Source organism: Peromyscus maniculatus, chromosome 10, assembly GCF_049852395.1.
Source record: "Peromyscus maniculatus bairdii isolate BWxNUB_F1_BW_parent chromosome 10, HU_Pman_BW_mat_3.1, whole genome shotgun sequence".
NCBI lineage: Eukaryota > Metazoa > Chordata > Mammalia > Rodentia > Cricetidae > Peromyscus > Peromyscus maniculatus.
This window is the reverse complement of record NC_134861.1, coordinates 66,861,323-66,881,484: the sequence shown is the minus strand read 5'-3', so window position 1 is coordinate 66,881,484 and position 20,162 is coordinate 66,861,323. Positions and strand designations below refer to the sequence as shown.

General features: G+C 36.6%; 1 protein-coding gene across 2 annotated transcripts in view; it reads left to right on the top strand.

Moving 5' to 3' along the window:
- The window catches only part of Gabra4 (gamma-aminobutyric acid type A receptor subunit alpha4), a 71,495-nt gene extending 51,784 nt beyond the window's left edge, over nucleotides 1-19,711 (top strand). Inside the window, exon 9 of one of the 2 annotated variants that reach the window (XM_006979674.4) lies at nucleotides 17,253-19,711. In XM_006979674.4, the coding sequence (XP_006979736.1) occupies nucleotides 17,253-17,774 (522 nt within the window). In that variant the 3' untranslated portion in view covers nucleotides 17,775-19,711. The remainder of the gene's footprint in view (nucleotides 1-17,252) is intronic. The other variant, XM_042257500.2, reaches the window with a different exon arrangement.
- Nucleotides 19,712-20,162: the final 451 nt, after the last annotated feature.

Below are 20,162 nucleotides of genomic sequence, written 5' to 3'. Positions count from 1 at the left end.
ATAATTGAGACATTGTGTGATGCAGATTTTTTAAAAAGTGTCTACTCTGCTAAGCACAAAATTTCAAAGGATTATGAGAGAAGAGTCAAATAATGATGGGGTTCAGAGTAAAAACAGATGGGTCAGTGAAAGCAATAATTGCAGATAATTGTCTCCATACCGGCAATCACACATATTAGTTGGTAGAAATGGTCAAAAAATTGAGTAGTCTTAGAAGCTGACATTTGTCTTTCCTTATTTGTGGTGAGGATGAAATTTTAGCATCCTATAGTGAAAAGAGTATTTTTAAAATGCTAACCCTATTGAGCAGAACGAGGTCCACAGAATTCTTAATTTTATGCCTGTCTTGCAGCATCTACCAGCCCAATGGAGACGTTTAAGTGGGAATCCTTCATTTCTTATTCTGTCAACTGTCAAACTGGGGCTAGTTTGTTTTTAACTAGGTCTTAGCATTACCCTAAGGAGTGAAGCTGAATGCATCCACATAGAAATACTAGCTAAGATGAATTCTGAACAGAGGACAGCATATCAAAATTTTCAGAGACGGGAAAGTTACAATATGTTTACTGCTCTAATTGGTAGCATGAACCAGGGTGAGTGGGGCCTAAAAATGAAGCCTATTGAAGTCTAATGCAATAGCCAACTTTTTTTTTTTTTTTTTTTTTTTTTTAGAGAATCAAACAATTTAAATTCTGAGGGTTAAAAAGAATCACTTGAGTTGACAATTTGTGTCCAATTGCAAGGACAATCCACATGTGGTAAAAACATGGTTTCCTTAGAGGTATATGACTAACAACAGCTGAAGTAAACTCACTCTTATCCACTACCAGCTGGGAGGAGCACAAAAACACATTCCAAGGACAATTCTGTGTTTTTGAAGAAACTAAGGTCATGATACTCTTCTTGGGGTTTTCTCAAAAGCACTCAGAATTCTCACATGACTCTATTCTCAGACTGTGTTCTAACATCTCTCCATATTTTTTTTTAATAGCAGGAAATCCAGTAGTTTCGATTTGAGATGTTGTAGAAAAATCTAATTGTCATTTGATACATAAGTATCCTTAGCAAGAAAATTATAAAGTTAGAACAATGAAAGAATTGTGTGTAAATCTCTGCCTTCAAAAACAGAGATCCATACTATTTAAATCCCAAGGAAAAATTAAATGCAGTGCCTTCTTTAGATGGATGAATGAGTCTATTATGGTACCAAGTTCCAGCCATAAACACAGTGTCAATAATGAAGTAACTTCTCCCTTGGTACATAGGGCCTTAACTTGGCTCTAAATGGGCAGACTTGACTTCTGATGATATGGCCGATATCTCTTTTTATCCTTTAGCTGGAGGTTTGCTATCTTTCTGGTGACTTCCACTGTCTCCTTACCACTGGCCAGTGTCCTTAATGCCCTGGGGCTGGAGGAACCAAAAAAGAATCAGTAATGTTTTAGTGGATCCATCTGCAATGACAGATGCATACCCCTTCCCAAAATTCCTCTGGAGAAGTAAAAATAGGGCAAGTTAATGCATCATCTTGCTTATTTCCTTCTGCAAGAAAACTAGGGAGGTTAGAACGTGTGTAAGTATGAGTCTATTGCTGGAAATAATAAGCAGAATCTGAAGCAACATTTAAGGGTTTATGAAGTATCCATATAGATGAATCAAAACATTTTCACTTGTTGGGCTGAGGAAAAAGAAGTATGAATTGATGAATGAATATCTGGACCATAAATCCCTCCATACCATTAGATGAGCCATCAATAAAATAAGTATCTGCCTGTGGAATGGGAGAAGGTTGGACAATTTTGTGATCACAAATTTAGTTTGTATGAGAAAATCCCACAGCCCACCATCTGGATAATGATTTCCTATCCTTCCATAGTAATCTGCAAATGAAATTTGAAAATCCATAGAATTTTAAAATGCTCCTAAAATCTGATTTTTTAGCTAAGGGTAAAGAAATGAAGCCAAGACCATACCCACATAATTGTTGGCATCTGGTCCTCCCTGATTTACTAATTGAACAAGAAGAGTAAGGTCAACAGTTAGCATCTTATGGTCCTTATGTTGTAAATAAATCTACTTCAAAGACTTATCCTCTTGTGATATAATACCTGTAGGAGACAATTCAATGGGGAAAATAAGTAAGTTTAAAGGCAGTGAAGGAGTCACACAATATGCAAATGTTTCTTTTAATCTAGATTCAAATAGCTGTAGTTCTCTTCTTGCCTCTTAAGATAATATGTGAGGACTGCCCAATGCCATCTCTCCTAGAGTTTTAAACAGATTAGTTAGTGTATATACACATTTTGATTTTGCCGAAATTGCAGGGGAAATACCAAGCACACCTCATGATGTCAGGGGAGGAATTGCTAAATGAATTCTGTTTCCCTGCTGTGCCCTAGCTTGCCTAGGTTGTAAATTTAGTTTTTCATAGGCTTTCCTAATTCCTCATCAAAAAGTGGAGAAAATTCAAGATTAGCTTGATTATCAAATCTTTGTCCCATGTTTCAGGATCATTTCAATGGAAGACACGTATCTAAAGGAGGCTTCAGAAAGGGAGCTGAGGTATGCCTTCCGTGGCATAGGGGTGCTGTTTTTCCGTGAACAGAGGGAATCTCCTTTGTCTCTCTTACCAATTTTAAGGTTTGATCATCCAGTTTATATCCATTCAAGAAATCAACCCTCTCTTCCTCATAATTACTATCTTCCTCAAGCATTTTGATGAAAGTTCGAAGCAATGCCCAAGTGACCCAAAATTGAAGAAGGATATTCTCCCCTTGTTATTGTTGCCTCTTCAATATTCTTTTCGACTCCGTCCCATGCTTCGTCTAAAGTTCCCTCCTCTGGAAACCAGAGATTATAATCATAAACAACTTACAAGCAATCTATTGATTGTGATTTTAATTCTTGTGCTCCTCATTTCTTTAAGAAATGATTTGCTTCTCATTTCTTTAAGAAATGATGGACAAGCTCGACACGAGGAGAAGTTTTCCCTAGTTTCTTCCACATTCTTCTCACCTCCTCCTGTGAAGGTCTCCACGCTATTGCTATTTTCTCATAGCTGACTTCAGGTCTCTGGGTGCCACATGTTCACTGCTCTGATTGGCAGCATGAACCTGGGAGAGTTGTGCCTAAAAAGGCCAGACTGAAGTCTCATGTAATAACCAAATTTATTCAGAGAATCCGAAAATGTATATTCTGAGTGTTAAGAAGTTTCACCTGAGCAAAATATACCATCACAAGGACAATCTGCATATGAGAAAAAACATTTTTCCATAGAGGTATACGAATAACAACAGCTGAAGTAAACTCACTCCTATCTACTACACCTGGGAAAAACATGAAAGCACAATTCAAGAACAATTCCCTGATTTTGAGGAAACTGAGGTCACAAGACTCTTGTCTTGTTTTCTTGGACGTTTCTCACAAACACTCAGAATTCCAACATGACTCCATTCTAGAATTGTTTTGCCACAACCATATTCACTTAACATCTAGTTCTGTTGAGAAAAATAAAATGAATAAGCACAGAAAAAAAATGGAAACTTCATTAGCAATATTTTATCCCATAGGAATGATCTATGTTTGGTAATATGAAATGTTAACAATATAATAATAACATTTGAGACTTTATCATTAACTAAGGGCTTGAACACTTCACTAATGTCCCACTAACAACTGTAAGAGCCATACTTACTACTTTCTTTAGTATATGCAGGCGATGTGTCGAGCACAGATAGGCTAAGTTCTCCCAAAGTATAGGACAGATATCAAGTAGGTCAAAGTATGTCTACCTGGTTTTAAAAATCTGTGACTCTAAAATTAATTTTTATCACTAACATATAGACATGTAAAAATGGCAACTTGATAGCTTTGTGCTTTAGGATTTGATTTGTAGATGTTGGTAGAGAGTATATTTCCCTTGCTGCCTACCAAATGTTTGTGCCTTCTACTTCCCTGCTTGCCTGACTGAAGTGGTTATCTTGGTGGTATACATTAATGTGCTGATGAGCCATTTGCCAGAAATTGCAACTCAGCTACTGGTTCAATTCATTCTAAATTTACAATCTGCCTTTACTGAAGTGCAAAATTGGCTTTCTTGTCACAAAGTGGTAGAACATGCAAAATAGTCTAATACCTTATTTTCTAGCTCAGGCGAGATTAGCTTAGGATCATAGAAAGTTTTAAAAAAAAATTCCTTTCAGATGAACAGCTGTTCCAGCATGAGAGGCTTGTTAAGTTCTGAATGATTTTGATAATGCCCCAATGCAAATGATAACAGTTACCACGGGGCTTACCCCTTAGGACAAATAAAATTATTTCCTGGAAGAGACACAAATTTAAAGGGTTATGTACTTGATATTGTTGCACTATGAGGTGTCATGGAGCCATGTGAATTTGTTCTGCCTATTTAATATGCTATTCAACTGTGGATAGAGTCGATGTGGACCACATTTTGGTAGCATGATAATTCAACTTATGCTTCCTGACCAACTTCCTGTACTTCAGTGTATAAATTGGAATACAGATTGTATTTTACAAGTATGAGATTGTGTGTGTGCTGTGTTATGATACCTGCTTGTAGCACCAGCACTGGGAAGGTTGAGTTGGGAGGATCTTAGTTCAAGGCTAGCCTCAGTTACACAGTGAGCTTGACGACAGCCTAGGGATATAGTAAGATATTTTGAAAAGATTTATTAAGTCATCTTCTGCTATATATGCCTGTAAACATGGACTTACCTTATTCGTAATTTGCTATGCGTGTTGTGGAATTCCATTAGTTTCATATCTGAACTAACATGTTTTGAGATTCATTCTCAAGTTTGAAACTAAAGATATTACTGATTGAAACTTTCTGTGGATTACGGAGTTGAATCATAACTGACATGTTTTGAGACTCATTCTCAAGTTTGAAACTAAAGATATTACTGATTGAAACTTTCTGTGGATTACAAACAGAGTTGAATCTGCAGTATCTTCTACACCAGCTTCATCATGATTTGAATAGTAAATTTCTAAACAATTTTTGAAAGTGCTGTGTTCAAACTTAAAGAAGAATCCATGAAAGCAAATTTAGGAAAAGGTTCTTTTTGTAATGCCATAAAAGTGATTCTATTTGATAGAGAAAAATGTCGATTTTTGAGTGAAGACATTGATTCATCTATTAAACAAACAGAAAATTTATTCAATTGAGCAAAAAATTCCTAGCTGTTTAAGGTGACTCTTGCTTTTAATCCCAACATTTAGGAGAGTAAGATTTTGAGTTTGAGGTCAGCTGGAGCTATACAGCAAAATCTGTCTCAAGAAAAAAAAAAAAGCAACAGGAAAAAGGAAAGAAGAACTTTACTTAATTAAGTTGCATTTGTTGTGAAGATAAACTTTCTGCAGAATAAATTATCTGAATTTATTTATAAATTTATAAATATTCAGGAAGAGTATAAAGATTATTGTTATACAGAATCTACAAACATTTCATGACAATCAAGTAGCCAAAACAAAGCCAAACAAGCAAACAAAAAACAAAACAAAAACAAAAAAAATCCCACGGTATTTTAAATGGGAATAAGACCAGGAAGTAGGGGTTAACAAAATATTTCCCTACATATTGGAGAGATGTGTGGTGATATTTTATTTGTGCTGAAATGTGATGTTATTTTATTTATATGTTAATAAATAAAGTTTGCCTGGAGATCGGAGATCATAGCAAGCCATAAACAGAAGTCAGGCGGTGGTAGCACATGCCCTTAATCAATTACATGGCAGACAGAGTCTGTGTGTTCAAGACACAGCCAAGCATGGTGACACATGCCTTTAATCCCAGTACCAACCCTAGAGACCTGAAAGTCTGTATAGACAGGCAGTGATGAAGAAGTGAGGTGGCTGGGCTAAGAGCCAATGAGACGGCAGAATAGGAAGGCAATAAAGGTACAGGTTAGACAGGAAGAAGCTGGTTCTCTTGGGAAACGACTGCAGTGTGGTCAGCTAAGGTTAGTTGGTGGCTATCAGTATTTCTCTGATCTCTATGACTTTCACCCCTGTATTTGGCTCTGTGTTTCTTATTTAATAAGACTGTTCAGAAACTAATCTACAGAGATGTATTATCAACTTAAGGAGGTGCTTATCTGTGAAATAAAGACTTTGGATCAGTGTTTAGTAATAGTCAAAATTATATACATTGCATTCAGATCTGAAAAACCATGCTGTTTACTAACATCACTGATTTAGCTGGATTGTTGTAGATGTACTTCAGAAAAATGCTCTTGTGCTTAAAAAAAAAAAAAGTCTCCTGAGCATATGTATTTACAGTTTCTAGCAGATTCCCAAAGTGGTTAAGAGTATCATTTGGAATTCAAATTACGACTCTGAAATATTTTAACCGAGTGATTTTGGAGGATATTCTCAACTTCTCTAGACTCCATTATCCTCACTTGGAGAATGAGAGCATGAATACAATTTCATGAGTTGCAGCAATAAGCTGATATTACTTGTAAAATTCATTTAGTGCATCATGTCCCATAATATATGTTCAGTACATCATAGAGATAGATGTTGATAATAATTCAATATTTCTGTCTGGAAAGTGCTGTTAGTAGATATTAATATAAGTAGAATGTACATTGTTGCGTGAATTGTTTATTTCAAGAGAAAAATAAGACTAAGAGGGAAAGAGGAGATTTTAGAAACTCATCAATAGAGTTGAGATTTTAGTCTCAAGAGAAAGATTCATTCTTCTCCATATTACTGAGAAAAGTCTTCAAAAATTGTTCCCATTATGTCCAGGAGCCTTCTTCCATTGTCTTTGAACCTCTTTTCAACTTTTATCTTTAATATCTTAGCATAAGTGTGACATTGATCAAGGTGCCTTTTTAGCTCCAAGATGAAGCAATATCTCCAATTGGTACATTGGTATTGATTTATGGTACTTATTTACTATCATAATCATTAATAATTCCTAGGAGAAATTTCAAAGACTGAAATATTTCTGCCCATTGTTTCTCCAATGCCCAGTTGTAGTTGGAATTTACTTTGGGCTGCCAACCAGCTCCCAAATAAAGACACATGACTTATTATTAATTATAAATGCTTGGCTTTAGCTCAGCTATGTCCCCCTAGCTCTTTTAATTTAATTTAACCTGTTTCTAATTACCTACATTTGCCTTGGGGCTTTTTACCTTTCTTTCATTCTGTATGTCCTACTTTCCTGTTTCCTTTGTGTCTGTCTGTCTGGACCCTGCCTTCTACCTGGTGTCTCTATCTTTCTTCCCCCAAGCCTTAATTCTTTCACCTAACTACTCTCCCTGCCAAAAAGTCCCACTTAATACCTCCTCCCTTGCTATTGGATGGTCAGCTTTTTATTAGACCAATCAGGTGCCTTAAGCAGGCAAGGTAAAACATCAACATATCTTTACATAATTAAACAAATGCAACACATCCTTACATAGTTAAAAAATGCAACACATCTTTATATAGTTAAACAAAAATTCCACAAAACCCAGTGAAATAGTTTGAAGAAAAATTATGCTTTCAGTAAAAACTTGTTGAATTAATGAATAAATGTCTTCAATGAGGATTTTTATTATTTATTATATTAATTATAGATCTTTTATAACCTTTTCCTGGACAGTAATCTTGAGCAGTCCATGAAACATGATGTTTGTCATCATTTTCCATTAAAAAATTTTGTTAGCCGGGCGGTGGTGGCGCACGCCTTTAATCCCAGCACTCGGGAGGCAGAGCCAGGCGGATCTCTGAGTTCGAGGCCAGCCTGGGCTACCAAGTGAGTTCCAGGAAAGGCGCAAAGCTACACAGAGAAACCCTGTCTCAAAAAATGGGAAAAAAAAAATTTGTTGAAATTATGTAAATGTTTAGAATCACTAATCAAAAATACAGGAATTCCAAAGAAATTCAATGTGATGTTTGACTCATCAAAGATATCTTTATGTCACATAACCATTCTGTTGTAAAGGGATATGCCAGGCTACTGCCTGCACCATGACGTTTTTGTTGTTGGTGTTTTTTTTTTTTTTTTTTTTTTTCCTGAATGTGTGATCTGGTCATGATGAGTGGATATTTTATATGTTTTATATACAATGCCCTGGTGTCTGCTCATGCAGATAAAACTGTGATTCAGACTATCGCAATAACAGCTTCCCATACGGTTGCCATAGCACTGAATCTTTCTGGATAACTATTTATTACAGCAAAATTTCATTATGATCAAATTATATCAACTGTACAATAATAATAAAACTTAGGTAAATACTGCCTGGCTTTGAAAGTAAGTTTGCAAATACTCTGAGGTTGCAATGAATCATTCTCATAAGGTGATATTTGGTTGAAAGAGTGAGTTTACTTTATTTGGCAAGTTTGTTTGAAAACTTAAATTTCACTTTTTCAGATTAAATACTTATTTGATGTATAAATGTACACATATTTATAGGGCTAAGTTGAGATGTCTGAGGGTAAGAGCACTTGGCGTTGAAACAAGAGGACCAAGTTGGAATTTTTAGTACCCACATAAAAACTGGACATGGTCATACTTGTCTGTAACCCCAAGGTTGTAATGTGGAGAAAGACAGATCCTGGAAACTCATTGGCTAGCCTAGTTCCAAATGGCAAGCTTCAGGTTCAGTACGAGACCCCGCTCCCTACCTCAGCAAGGTTGAGAACTATAGAAGATGCCAAACCATTCTCCTCTGGCCTCCAAAGGCACACACCTGTGCATGCTCCCCAACCCCCACCCACAGAGTTATACATATTTCAAGGCTACTATTTGTTGTGTACTTTGTTTAATTCTCAAATCATGGAAGGACGTATCTGTCATTTCAATCTGTCATTTTAAACATTAATCACTTCCTTCTGACCAAAATATTCAGCATTTTATTTTTTTTTAAATATACAGTCTATTTTCCTACTGCATCCCGAGTAGTCATGTTCATTTTTGCAATTTTTTCATCTATTATCAATATGTTAGCTCCAATTTAAGGATTAAAAACATAAACTGTAAAAGAGAAAAACTGCAAATCATTTTGTCAAGCATCATTTTAATATTTAGATAAACACATGTTCTAAAACTCAACACACACGCAAGCCATAATTGAAGAGAGGTGGAACAGTGTAGGGAAGTTTTTTTGGGTGACTGAAGAAAGAGCTGGGATTAACTCCGAAGTAGAAGTTTAAATAAACATGGTGGTTAGCTATGCCCCTCTGACACAGAGGAGAACTCACTAAAAACCACGAAGAGATAATTGAGGTAATAGTATCTAGACGATATTAACCTCTTAGAAAGAACTTGTGTACATTTCACAATATATTTGAAAGTATGTTCTTTCTTCCAGCACAAGTAACGGTATGTGAAGAAAATTAATGCTTAACTCTTGGCAAACACCTTTCAGTTTCTCAGGACTGTTTTTATGACTCTACCTGGGATTTTTTGAGTTCCCACAAACCCTACCTCCAAAAGGAAGGATTGAGAGAGGGAGAACTGCAAGGTTGTTTAGATGTTGCTTATGTTTCCTCAAGAAATGATTGATTCAGCATTTAAATAAATCTGTGTTATGGATTTCATTTTTGACATTAGATGATCCCCTTAGTCGGCTCAGGCAGACATAATAAAATACCAGAGTCTGGATGGACTCAGCAACAGACATTAATTCCTTCCAACTTTAGAGGCTGGAAAATTTAAGACCATGGGCCGGTAGGTTGCAGGTTCCCATGATGTCTCTCATCCCCCTTGCCATGGTGTCCTCACACTATAGGAGAGAGCTGTCTCCTATTTCTCCTCATCTTCTATGAGGATGTCCTTTCAGGAGATTTCCCTGACTAATATATTCAGCCATAGGAATTTGAGGAGTACAGAGTTTGATTCAAATAGCCATGATTAAACTATTAATGTTTGCATTTATGAATTTCTTTGATGCTTATCTGGTGACCACATTACTACTATAATCAAAATAAGATAAGAAATAAAGAAAAAAGTTGACCATAGAATACCAGGGCACTATGTTTACAGATTCAATTCTTTTTAATATTCAGTTATAATTAGAGAGTGGGCTAGTTAGTCTGGAATGGTGAGTTAATGCTGTGCCTTATCATTGCATCATAAAGTGTCCTTTTCTGAGGGGCAGAGGATTATAGCTCTTTCCTAGCCATTGTTGTTTTCCTAATGACTAGAATTTGGCTTTTACCAATAACTGATAAAACACCAAAGAGACAAAGATATGGTATAATAATTCAACTATATATAGTTTAGACATTGAAATATTTGTTGATATAGTTTTTCCTGTTTGGAGCATGATATTGATAGTTGTGCCTGATGTAGTCAAAGCCTGTGAACATGGTGTCAGTTGGGAAAGAATTACTCTACTGAAGTCAATCTAATTGTAGTAGTGTGCTTCTAGTTTTCCCCAAATTGCACTTTGTATTTGGTTTGTGCATATGTTAATTCTCATCTTTACTACCAATACAATTTTGTATTTATTTGCATTTATTTCTTATTCAACCAGCAACATACTTTGTCTGACTTCACCAGAGCCTATTTCTTGTTTTAGCTACGTTTCTGATTATTAGGAACTTTGGTTCATAATTCATAGATACATAAAAATGTCTTCTAAAATTTTATTTCCTATAATTATTCATTTATGGTTGATTTTTTTGCACACAGACTCTTTTTATCAGCTAGATTAAATTCCTATACACTATTTAGTTGATGCCTACTGCATGCTGGGCATTCATTTATTCATTATGAGGAAGACATATTATTAATCTAGTTGCCTGAAGGAGTCTGAGATTTTTAGACATTAAATAAGTATCACTACAAATAACAGATTCAGTATTGGAATTCAGCTCGGTCTGGTTTGGGAATCTGATATCCAAATCAATTAGCCAGTGTTAGGGGAAAAAAAACCCTAGATCACTTCACTAATGCAGGAACTTTAAACAAATGCAGCCTAAGGGTTTGAACATTTTACTGCCTTTGAGAGTAGTCTTATCAACACTTTAGATGACTACAATACTACATTACCTCATTGAATGGCAAAGGACTAATCCACCTGAGTGTCTGGTTTTTGAGAAAGCTAACTGTGTCTGCTTTGCCCTTGTCTTTCTCTGGCATAAGTTGGTAGAATTGATAAAAGTTACTCCAGACAGCATTCTAGAGACATCCACTTGACTTAGCTGAGGACTTCGGTTCTGACTGCTTAAGTTGCCAACAAAATAGCTTCTCCCACTGAGGACAGATGCAATATATAAAAGGCTTAGGAATAAAAAGAAACACCAGGGATTGCTCTGAAACAAAATTGACCACAAAACCACTTATCTCAAAGAAATCCTAATGAGTCAAACCCTCAAATATGAAACAGACAAAATGAATTTTTAAAAATCTCAGGAAGGGGTTAGGTAATCCAAATAGAAGATAGACGTTTGTTCCAGTCCTTGGCATTGAAAGTAATATTTCTATAGCTTATGGAAATGTGAATATTGGATTAAATGCTAACACTAGGAGGAAATGAAATATAATAAATTGGGAACTCTGTGTTTTCATTTCTACATTCTGGAGCTCAGTATAAGATAGAATCCCTTGGAAACTATTTATGAAATATTTAGCATGTTTATTTGGAGGTAATGTTTTTCATTTCTATATGAGAGAACTTTCTAAAACCACTATTGATAGTTCTCAGTAAATCATTACCTCTGGGCTTATTTGTAGCTGCTCTAACACACATTTATTTCCTTCTTAAAAAAAAAAAATGTGTGACTGCCCCTGAAACCTGCTCAAGTAGCCTTGAATCAATGTCTTTACATTATTTGACTCTTATTTTGTATCTGACTCATTGATATTCTGGAAGATAAACCTGCTCATTATTAGCCTTGCTAGTTTTTAATTTAGGAGTGCTAAATTACATTGTATTAAACTTCATTAGCTTCTTGGGCAAAGAATATAAACGTAGCTGCTTGCATTCTGCAAGCCTAATCTTAGTTACTTTATCTCTTCACTGCTAGAGTAATAAGTTGAGATGAATTTTAATTTTTTTCAGTTAGAGTACTTCTTTAGAGATTGTGCCAGATGACAGTCATGATTGATAAATTGTTTGGATCTGACCCCGTTGACTTGTTGCTGGTTTAAATTGTTGCTAGATTCTGGATCTGCCAACCCCTCTCTCTATGCCACTATGTTTTCCCCCTTTTAGGCCATTGTGACCTGCAACAAAATGATTTCAAATTGATTCATTTTTAAAAATTCAGATGATGTGCCGGGCGGTGGTGGCACACGCCTTTAATCCCAGTACATGGGAGGCAGAGCCAGGTGGATCTCTGTGAGTTCGAGGCCAGCCTGGGCTACCAAGTGAGTCCCAGGAAAGGTGCAAAGCTACACAGAGAAAACCTGTCTCGAAAAACCAAAAAAAAAAAAAAAAAAAAAATTCAGATGATGCTTAGGTCCTGTTGGAAACTACTATATGTTTATGGAATACTAATAGAAGACTCTAAGTGAATCATCATCATATTGACTGACACTTCATTTGCTCCAAAACTTGACATCCATGCCAGTATTTTTCCTAGTGAGTCCTGTGCTAGCTAGGAATAGATTCCTCACTTCTTTGATGGTTTGTCATCATGAGAAATAAGGAATACTCTTTACACAGTCTACCTTCAGACATAAATAGAAGATAATTTAAATAGCATGTGGTTGCTTGGCAAGGAGCAATAATTTAAGTCTCAAATTAGTCAAATTCCTTTTTCGTTTGTGTAGGAATGATAGATACTCGCGAGACTTCTTAGGCCTTCTCAGTTAGATTTAGACTAAAATCCAGATAATTTATTTGCTTTTGTATTACCTACAATAGCCCAAAAGCTGGATCCACAAACAAAGAAAGAGCAATGGATGTAATTTTTTTTTAAATGAAAACCCTGGGAAGGATCTTGACTTTCCATAATATTCTCATCTTGAGGCAAAGATCAGTTGTGAAGTTGGTTCCTACTGAGTAATTTAAACTACAGTGATTAATAAGACACTCATTAGGCTCTATGCCTGAGAAGCTCATCAACACATTTCAACTAGACATACACAGATTTCATTCTTGTTTCCATACAGCCATCCTAATGACACCATTTATTCTATTTTCTTCCTTCCATGCAGATGACGCATACTTCTAAATACCGTGAACTATATATAAAATACATATCAGAATATAGTTTTCACACAATCAAAAATTTACCTCTACAAATGTCAGATGTACATATGTCAGGATTGCTTCAACTCATTAATCAATTACCTAGGTGGAAAACTTGCGCAAAATCTTTTGGAGAAAGGGCAATCTGTATGCCTGTGTGTTTGTGTGTGGTGGGGGAAGTACATGTGATGTGAAATGCATGTGGGGGTCCGAGGAAAACTTCAGGCTTTGGTCTCTGCTTCCCACCTTGTCTTGAGGCAGACTCTATGTTGTTTGGTACTGTGTACACCAGGATGTCTGGCTCACAACTTCTAGCCATCCCCCTGCCTGTAGCTCTGAACTTGCTATTGCTGTGCTGGGGTTATAGATGTATTCAATGGCTCCTTGGGTTTATGTTGTTTCAGGAATTCAAACTTGGGCCCTCACACTTGTATCCTGAGCATGTTTACTCACAGAACCATTGCCCCAGTCCCTCATTGGGGAATTCTAGGCAGGGGCTTCACCCCTGACCATGCCCCCAGCCCCTCTAAAGCATTTTATAAGGAATGAATTCTAGAATATAATGGCTAGTTTTGATACAGAACTGTTTCATGCCATGTAGAGAAAGAAAATCATAAGCACTGCTGATATTTTCTGCTAGGCATGAAGCCATACCTGAATATGGAAATTTTATAGTATCTGATCACAAATCAAATAATAAATAGAAGAATCACACTCAGGTCAATTAGGCTAAAACATTCACATCCCTTGGATAACCTGCTGATCCATGCACCTTCATGACACTGAAAAAATATACCATACTTCTGATTTCCTAGTCTTGAATAAACTTCTCAACAATAAGTTTTGGATCCTCTGTCCCATTTCTGAGTAGAAAGGCTATTCAGTACAGCAAAGTGATAAGAGACTTAGTGATATGTGGAGTGACTTCCAACCAGTCAGAACTTATTTTCCTCTTCAACACAACAAAATGACACTGAAATTTCTCCCAGCTTGAAAATATTGTAATGGCTGACAAATGGAATTCTGAAGAATGACACACCTTGGTCATTTAGCTATTGTGTGACACTAGGCAGCAGCACCCCCTGAAGGTCCTCTATGAGTTCTGGGCAAAGCAGCCTTTTCATTTGCACAAATGGTTGCAGGATCTTCTCTCACAAGAGGTTTAGAAAGCCCTCCTGCCTGAATGCTTGATTTTATTGATCTATAGATATTAAAATGTTGAAGGAGCCGGGCGGTGGTGGCGCACGCCTTTAATCCCAGCACTCGGGAGGCAGAGCCAGGCGGATCTCTGTGAGTTCGAGGCCAACCTGGGCTATCAAGTGAGTTCCAGGAAAGGCGCAAAGCTACACAGAGAAACCCTGTCTCGAAAAACCAAAAACAAACAAACAAACAAAATGTTGAAGGAAAAATGCTGCCTAATAAGTCATGGCAGTACTTATGTACACACAATAAATATTTACTTTTCAACTCTACAGATCAGTATAAAATTTCTGCTTGTGTTGATTTGCTTAACTAGGCTGTTTATTTTCTCCTAGCTGGAACAGACCCATCAGCTTGTTCTTAGGTCTCATTGGGATAAATGATTATGTTCCAACAGTCTCTTACCCTACAAGTTAACTTGGGTTATCATTTTGGTTACAACACTTTAAGCAAGTTGAAATCAAATCAGAACTCTTTTTTTTTTTTTTTTAAAGAGACTAGACTTTTTTTTTTGTTGTTTTTTAGATTTATTTATTATGTATACAGTGTTCCGTCTGCATGTATGCTTGCAGGCCAGAAGAGGGCGCAAGATCTCATTACAGATGGTTGTGAGCCACCATGTGGTTGCTGGGAATTGAACTCAGGACCTCTAGAAGAGCAGTCAGTGCTCTTAACCGCTGAGCCATCTCTCCAGCCCCAAATCAGAACTCTTGAAGTAGATTTGGAAATGGCATACTATCATTGCCACAGTACATTATTAGTCAAAGAAAATAACAAGGCAGATTATGGGCAAATGGACTCTATCTCTTGATGGAGGAGGAGGGAGTGTGCACATTACATGGGACATGAATATAAAGACATGTGATGGCTTAGAATCAGTTTTGTAACTAACCCACTACACAGAGTATGATTCACAGGATTTCATGAAGTTCAAGAAGAATACTACTAGTCCAGAGGAAATCCTGAAAAGGCTCATAAATATTCTTGTACTTCATTCTAGAGAACAAGTAAGTTATTGGAGTCAGCTTCATCTTCCAATCTTGCTACTAAAATTCATGAGTCAGCAGTAGAGCCATTAGAGCTACTGTCATCATTTAGAACTATTCATTCCATACTTCTAAAATATAGCCTTTCTGAGTTGATAGTGACACTTTCAGATACGGCTAATGGGACCACTCATTCATTATGCTTGTCTTTGGGAGGATATCAAGTACTGTTTTCTTCCATGCTTTCTGGTGGTTCTGTTTTTCAATCTTAGGTGCGTACTTCTCATTCAGAAATTGCCATTGACTAAACATAACTTGGTTTAGGCTTTTGGAGATGGTTGTTCAGCATTCACCTCTTTAGTTCTTTGTCTTGCATATGTTAGCCACCTTGCTCCCCACATATTCTCAAACCATGTCTTCAGTTCAGGAGGGTGGCTAGCTTTTTCCTGGGCTCCTTTTTTTTTTTTTTTCTACACCACAGTATGGGAACTCTCAGATTTGTTTCTTCTCTCTCAGTGATTTTTCACCCTGTGTTGTTTGATATCCAGTGTCTTCAGATAACATATTGTTTTGCATATTTTATATGGGTCTTTCTGTTTGTTCCAATCAGGGAAGAAAATTCAGTCTCCATTATTCTACCATGGCTGGAAATATAAGTCATCCATCATTAGGTTTAGCATTAGTGAAATTGTAATAAAAAAGTAAGCAGAAACACACACACACACACACACACACACACACACACACACTTACGGTCAAAATAGAAACAGCTACCCTCTACACACACTTACTGTGTATGCAAGTAGTAATTCTTCACTCCCTTCCCTTCTCCATGTACTTTGAGTTATTTTAGCTTTACATATACTTATTTTGTGTGTATGTATAGGTTTATGTGTGCATGTGTACACACGTGCACACACACAAGAATGTAAAAGTGACAGCATGAGTGCGGAGGTCAGGGAACAACTAGCTGGAGTTGGTTCTTTCCTTCCACAATGTGGGTCCTGGTGATGGAACCCCAGTCACCAAGGCTGCCAGCAAATGCCTTCACTAGTTGAGCCTTCTCTGCTCCTGCTTAGCCTTTTGTCTGTTTTACTTTCAGTATATTTATGTTTTGTATATTCTTTTTATTTCATGCTGTGTAGACAAACATAATTTCTTTCCAGCAATAGTATACACCCTTTAATCACTTTTACATTCTTTACTGTGTGTATAGTAGAATAGGATAGATTAAAATTGATTGTTCTTTTCTATAAAATGGGATTTAAAAATTGTAGTGGAAAAGTGCAAGGTACATACTGGTGTCTTCAGCTTTTGGGTTGATGTTGATTTTGATCCCAGTTGTCTCCACTGAAATTAGCTGCCATATGTCAGGTCATGGTTCTCATTAGTTCAGCTGCAATCTGCTTAGAAGCGTGCTCCAAGCTGACATGAGGAATGCATTCTAAGCTTCTCAGAGTCTGCTTTGGCTCTGTTATGTGCAACTGCTTTCTTCTGTTTTCAAACTCTCCTCATTGACCTTGAAATCATAATTCCCAAGTACATGATGTATGGAGTGAACCTTAAAAAATGTCTGAGTGGAGTATTAAGATATAATAGTAAAAAAAAAAAATGCCTGTCTCTCCAAATTGAGCTCTGAATTATATTTTTTCCTTGATGGCCTCTGAGGCTTGCTTATTCCAGTCACCCATTGGTAAGCTTCCTCTCAATCCTCTTGATTTCTCCAGCTCTTTACTTCCTATACATATGGCTAGAAATAAACAAGTATATCTAGTTAAATGGTTGCAATGGATTTTAAAATGACTATTTTATAGACCCCGAGTAATCATACTTTCTTATCTTTGAATACAGATCTGCATAAAATTACACAATCAATGTAATTTTTGATATATCTTCTCAGAATACACACGCCAATTTGAACATGAGGAAGAGAACAAATGCCTTGGTCCACTCAGAATCTGACGTCAACAGCAGAACTGAGGTGGGAAACCACTCGAGCAAGAGCACCACAGCCCAAGAGTCTTCTGAAGCTGCACCTAAGGAATACTTAGCTTCCAGCCCAAATCCCTTCAGCAGGGCAAATGCCGCTGAGACAATATCCGCCGCAAGAAGTCTTTCATCTGTACCGTCTCCTACGCCTTGTGGCACATCGAGACCAGCTTCTTTGGGGTCGACTTCTGCTCGCCCTGCCTTTGGGTCTAGACTTGGGCGGATTAAGACCACGGTTAATACCACAGGGGCACCCGGGACTGTGTCAGCCGCCCCACCTCCTGCTGCTCCACCACCTTCCGGATCTGGCACGAGTAAAATAGACAAATACGCTCGTATTCTCTTTCCAGTCACATTCGGGGCATTTAACATGGTCTACTGGGTTGTTTATTTATCTAAGGACACCATGGAGAAATCCGAAAGTCTAATGTGATTTTGTTGCTATAGTAATTTCATAAAAGATGATGGAAATCCAGACTGTCTTTTTAAATGTTTTTAAAGATAAGTATTCTTTACTAAAATAAAAATTCTATGTAATTTTTGAATTTAAAAACACAAGCCAGAGAGATAGAGAGGGACTTAATTAATTCCTCAGTGGCCAGAAAGTGAACCATCTTTCCTTATAGAAAGATAATTTTAAAGGAATCTATTCAGTGTTCAAATTGGATGGAATACAGACCATTATGGAAAGTTGGAACAAGAGAAATAGGGCCAGAAGAGATATGTGATGCATATTTTTGCATTGAAATTTGAAAGAAAAAAAAAAGACTGTGATATTTTTAAATACACCCCATGAAATCAACCAGTCACCGAACATTTCCCATTGGCACTGCCCTTAACCAGAATTGTGTACTGGAAGTTATGAGCAGTGACTTTTGCAGTCCCTCTTAGTACCTTCAAGAAAAGAGTTTCTCTGTTAAACAAAACACCTCGAAGAGGAAAAGGGAACCAAACAAACACTGATCAGTACAGTGAAGCCTCTGCTGTATCAACAACAGACACCGACCAGGGCAAATGTGTTTTCTGGCACATATTGGTCAAAGAAATTCTTAACAGTTGACTTGAAATGTTGTGCTCTGAGCCAAAGTTAAATTCATTGTATAAATTCTTTTTTCATAGTATCTCATTCAGTTATGTACTGTATGCATTTACCACATAGTTCCTGAGAGCCTGGAGCCTACTGTGTTCTAGGTACTGTTTAGAGACCGTTTTCTAGGGAAGTCCTTTCACCTTTACAGCGATCCTTCAGTAGTAGGACAGTCAGTGCATGTTAAAGAACCATAATTTAACCGAGGACATTCTGTTCTTTAATGAAGGCAATTTAGTTAGGGTCTGCCAATGCAGCCAATATATTTGTTTTTCCTGCACTGACAGAGGAAAACAAATACATTTGTTCCTATAGCCACTTTGAGATAAGTACGTGTTAGTACAATCTTGATGATTGGTCCTCAAAATATAATGAAATAATGATAGAGATTGTTCTATAGGTGAAAAGCATCATATACCTGAAACATAAACATCTAGGAACTAGAAAACCTATCAGATGACTTGTGCCAACTTTGATGCAGGTCACATTACACAGTTTTCCCACCGGACCAGAATCATTCAAATCAAAGCCCGCACAGGCCTTTTGTATGCTTACTCCAGTAGAGAGCAATATTAGCTGCCGAAATGCTAACACTCTTGCAAGCTTTTGTGCTCATAATGTCTGTATGTCTGGCATGTTTTGTATTTGTTTTCTGAGAGTTTGATAAGGTTTTATAATTAAGGTACTTTAACAATTAAAGGAGCAGTTAGAGAAAGAAAGGAATACAAATATAGCCTTGGATGGGTGTCAGTGACTGTTAGGCAATGTATTTGGATTTTCAAGCACTGACTTTGCCTTTCCATTATGTAGGCCTAACAGCCTAATTGAATCTCTTGAAGCTTTCTAAATTGCTCAGTCCAGGTTGATCTTTTTGTTGTTTCACTTCCTGATTTTTTTTCTTGTATTTCTACCTGTTCTTGGTATGTGTAAATGAATATGTTTTGAGTTGGGGGAAAACATTTGATAGAAATGGACATCTTATAGACAGAATCTCTTATTTTCTGGGGAGAAATTATACTGATTAATATGAACTTTTGAGTTAGTACATTGCTTTGTAATGGTTGCCCATGAAACTTATAAAATTTGAAAATGTCAAATTTTAATTGACCACCATCTGAGAATTCCTTTTTTTTATTTCTAAATATTTTATAGAATTAAAACACTTTAAAGTTAAAAGATGTTGAAAAAATCCTCACTTATAAATTGATTCTAGCAAAATGAGGCCCAGGAAAATCTGTAAATATGTTTATACATTTAATAAAGAGTAATTGTACATAAAAGCTTATACTAAAATTATTTCATGAGTATGAAAATGCTTTTGGCTTTTAGGCCAATGCTTAGAGCTCAGATGGGAAAACATCATCACTTTTAATACCAATGCAATGATCGTATTGCTTTGGAGATGAACACTTACTCTTCTTGGTTTTGGTTTTGTTTGTTTGTTTGTTTTGTTTTTCTCTATTGTCTTTCTTTTTAAAATAATATTCATTATAATAAACTTTAAATGTACTATTGGCCTCTTTTAAAATATACAATTTTTTAAATTTTATGTGTTTTAAATGGATTGAAAAATAACTGACTCACCCTGACTTGAGAGTTCAAACCTGTGGTCCCAGTTTTGGGGAGGCTGATGCAGAGAAATGCCTTAAGTTTTGAGGCTATAGAGTGAGTTACAGGCCATTCTGGGATAGAGTGCAACACTGTCTTCAAAGAAAAACAAAACTCCAGGTGAAT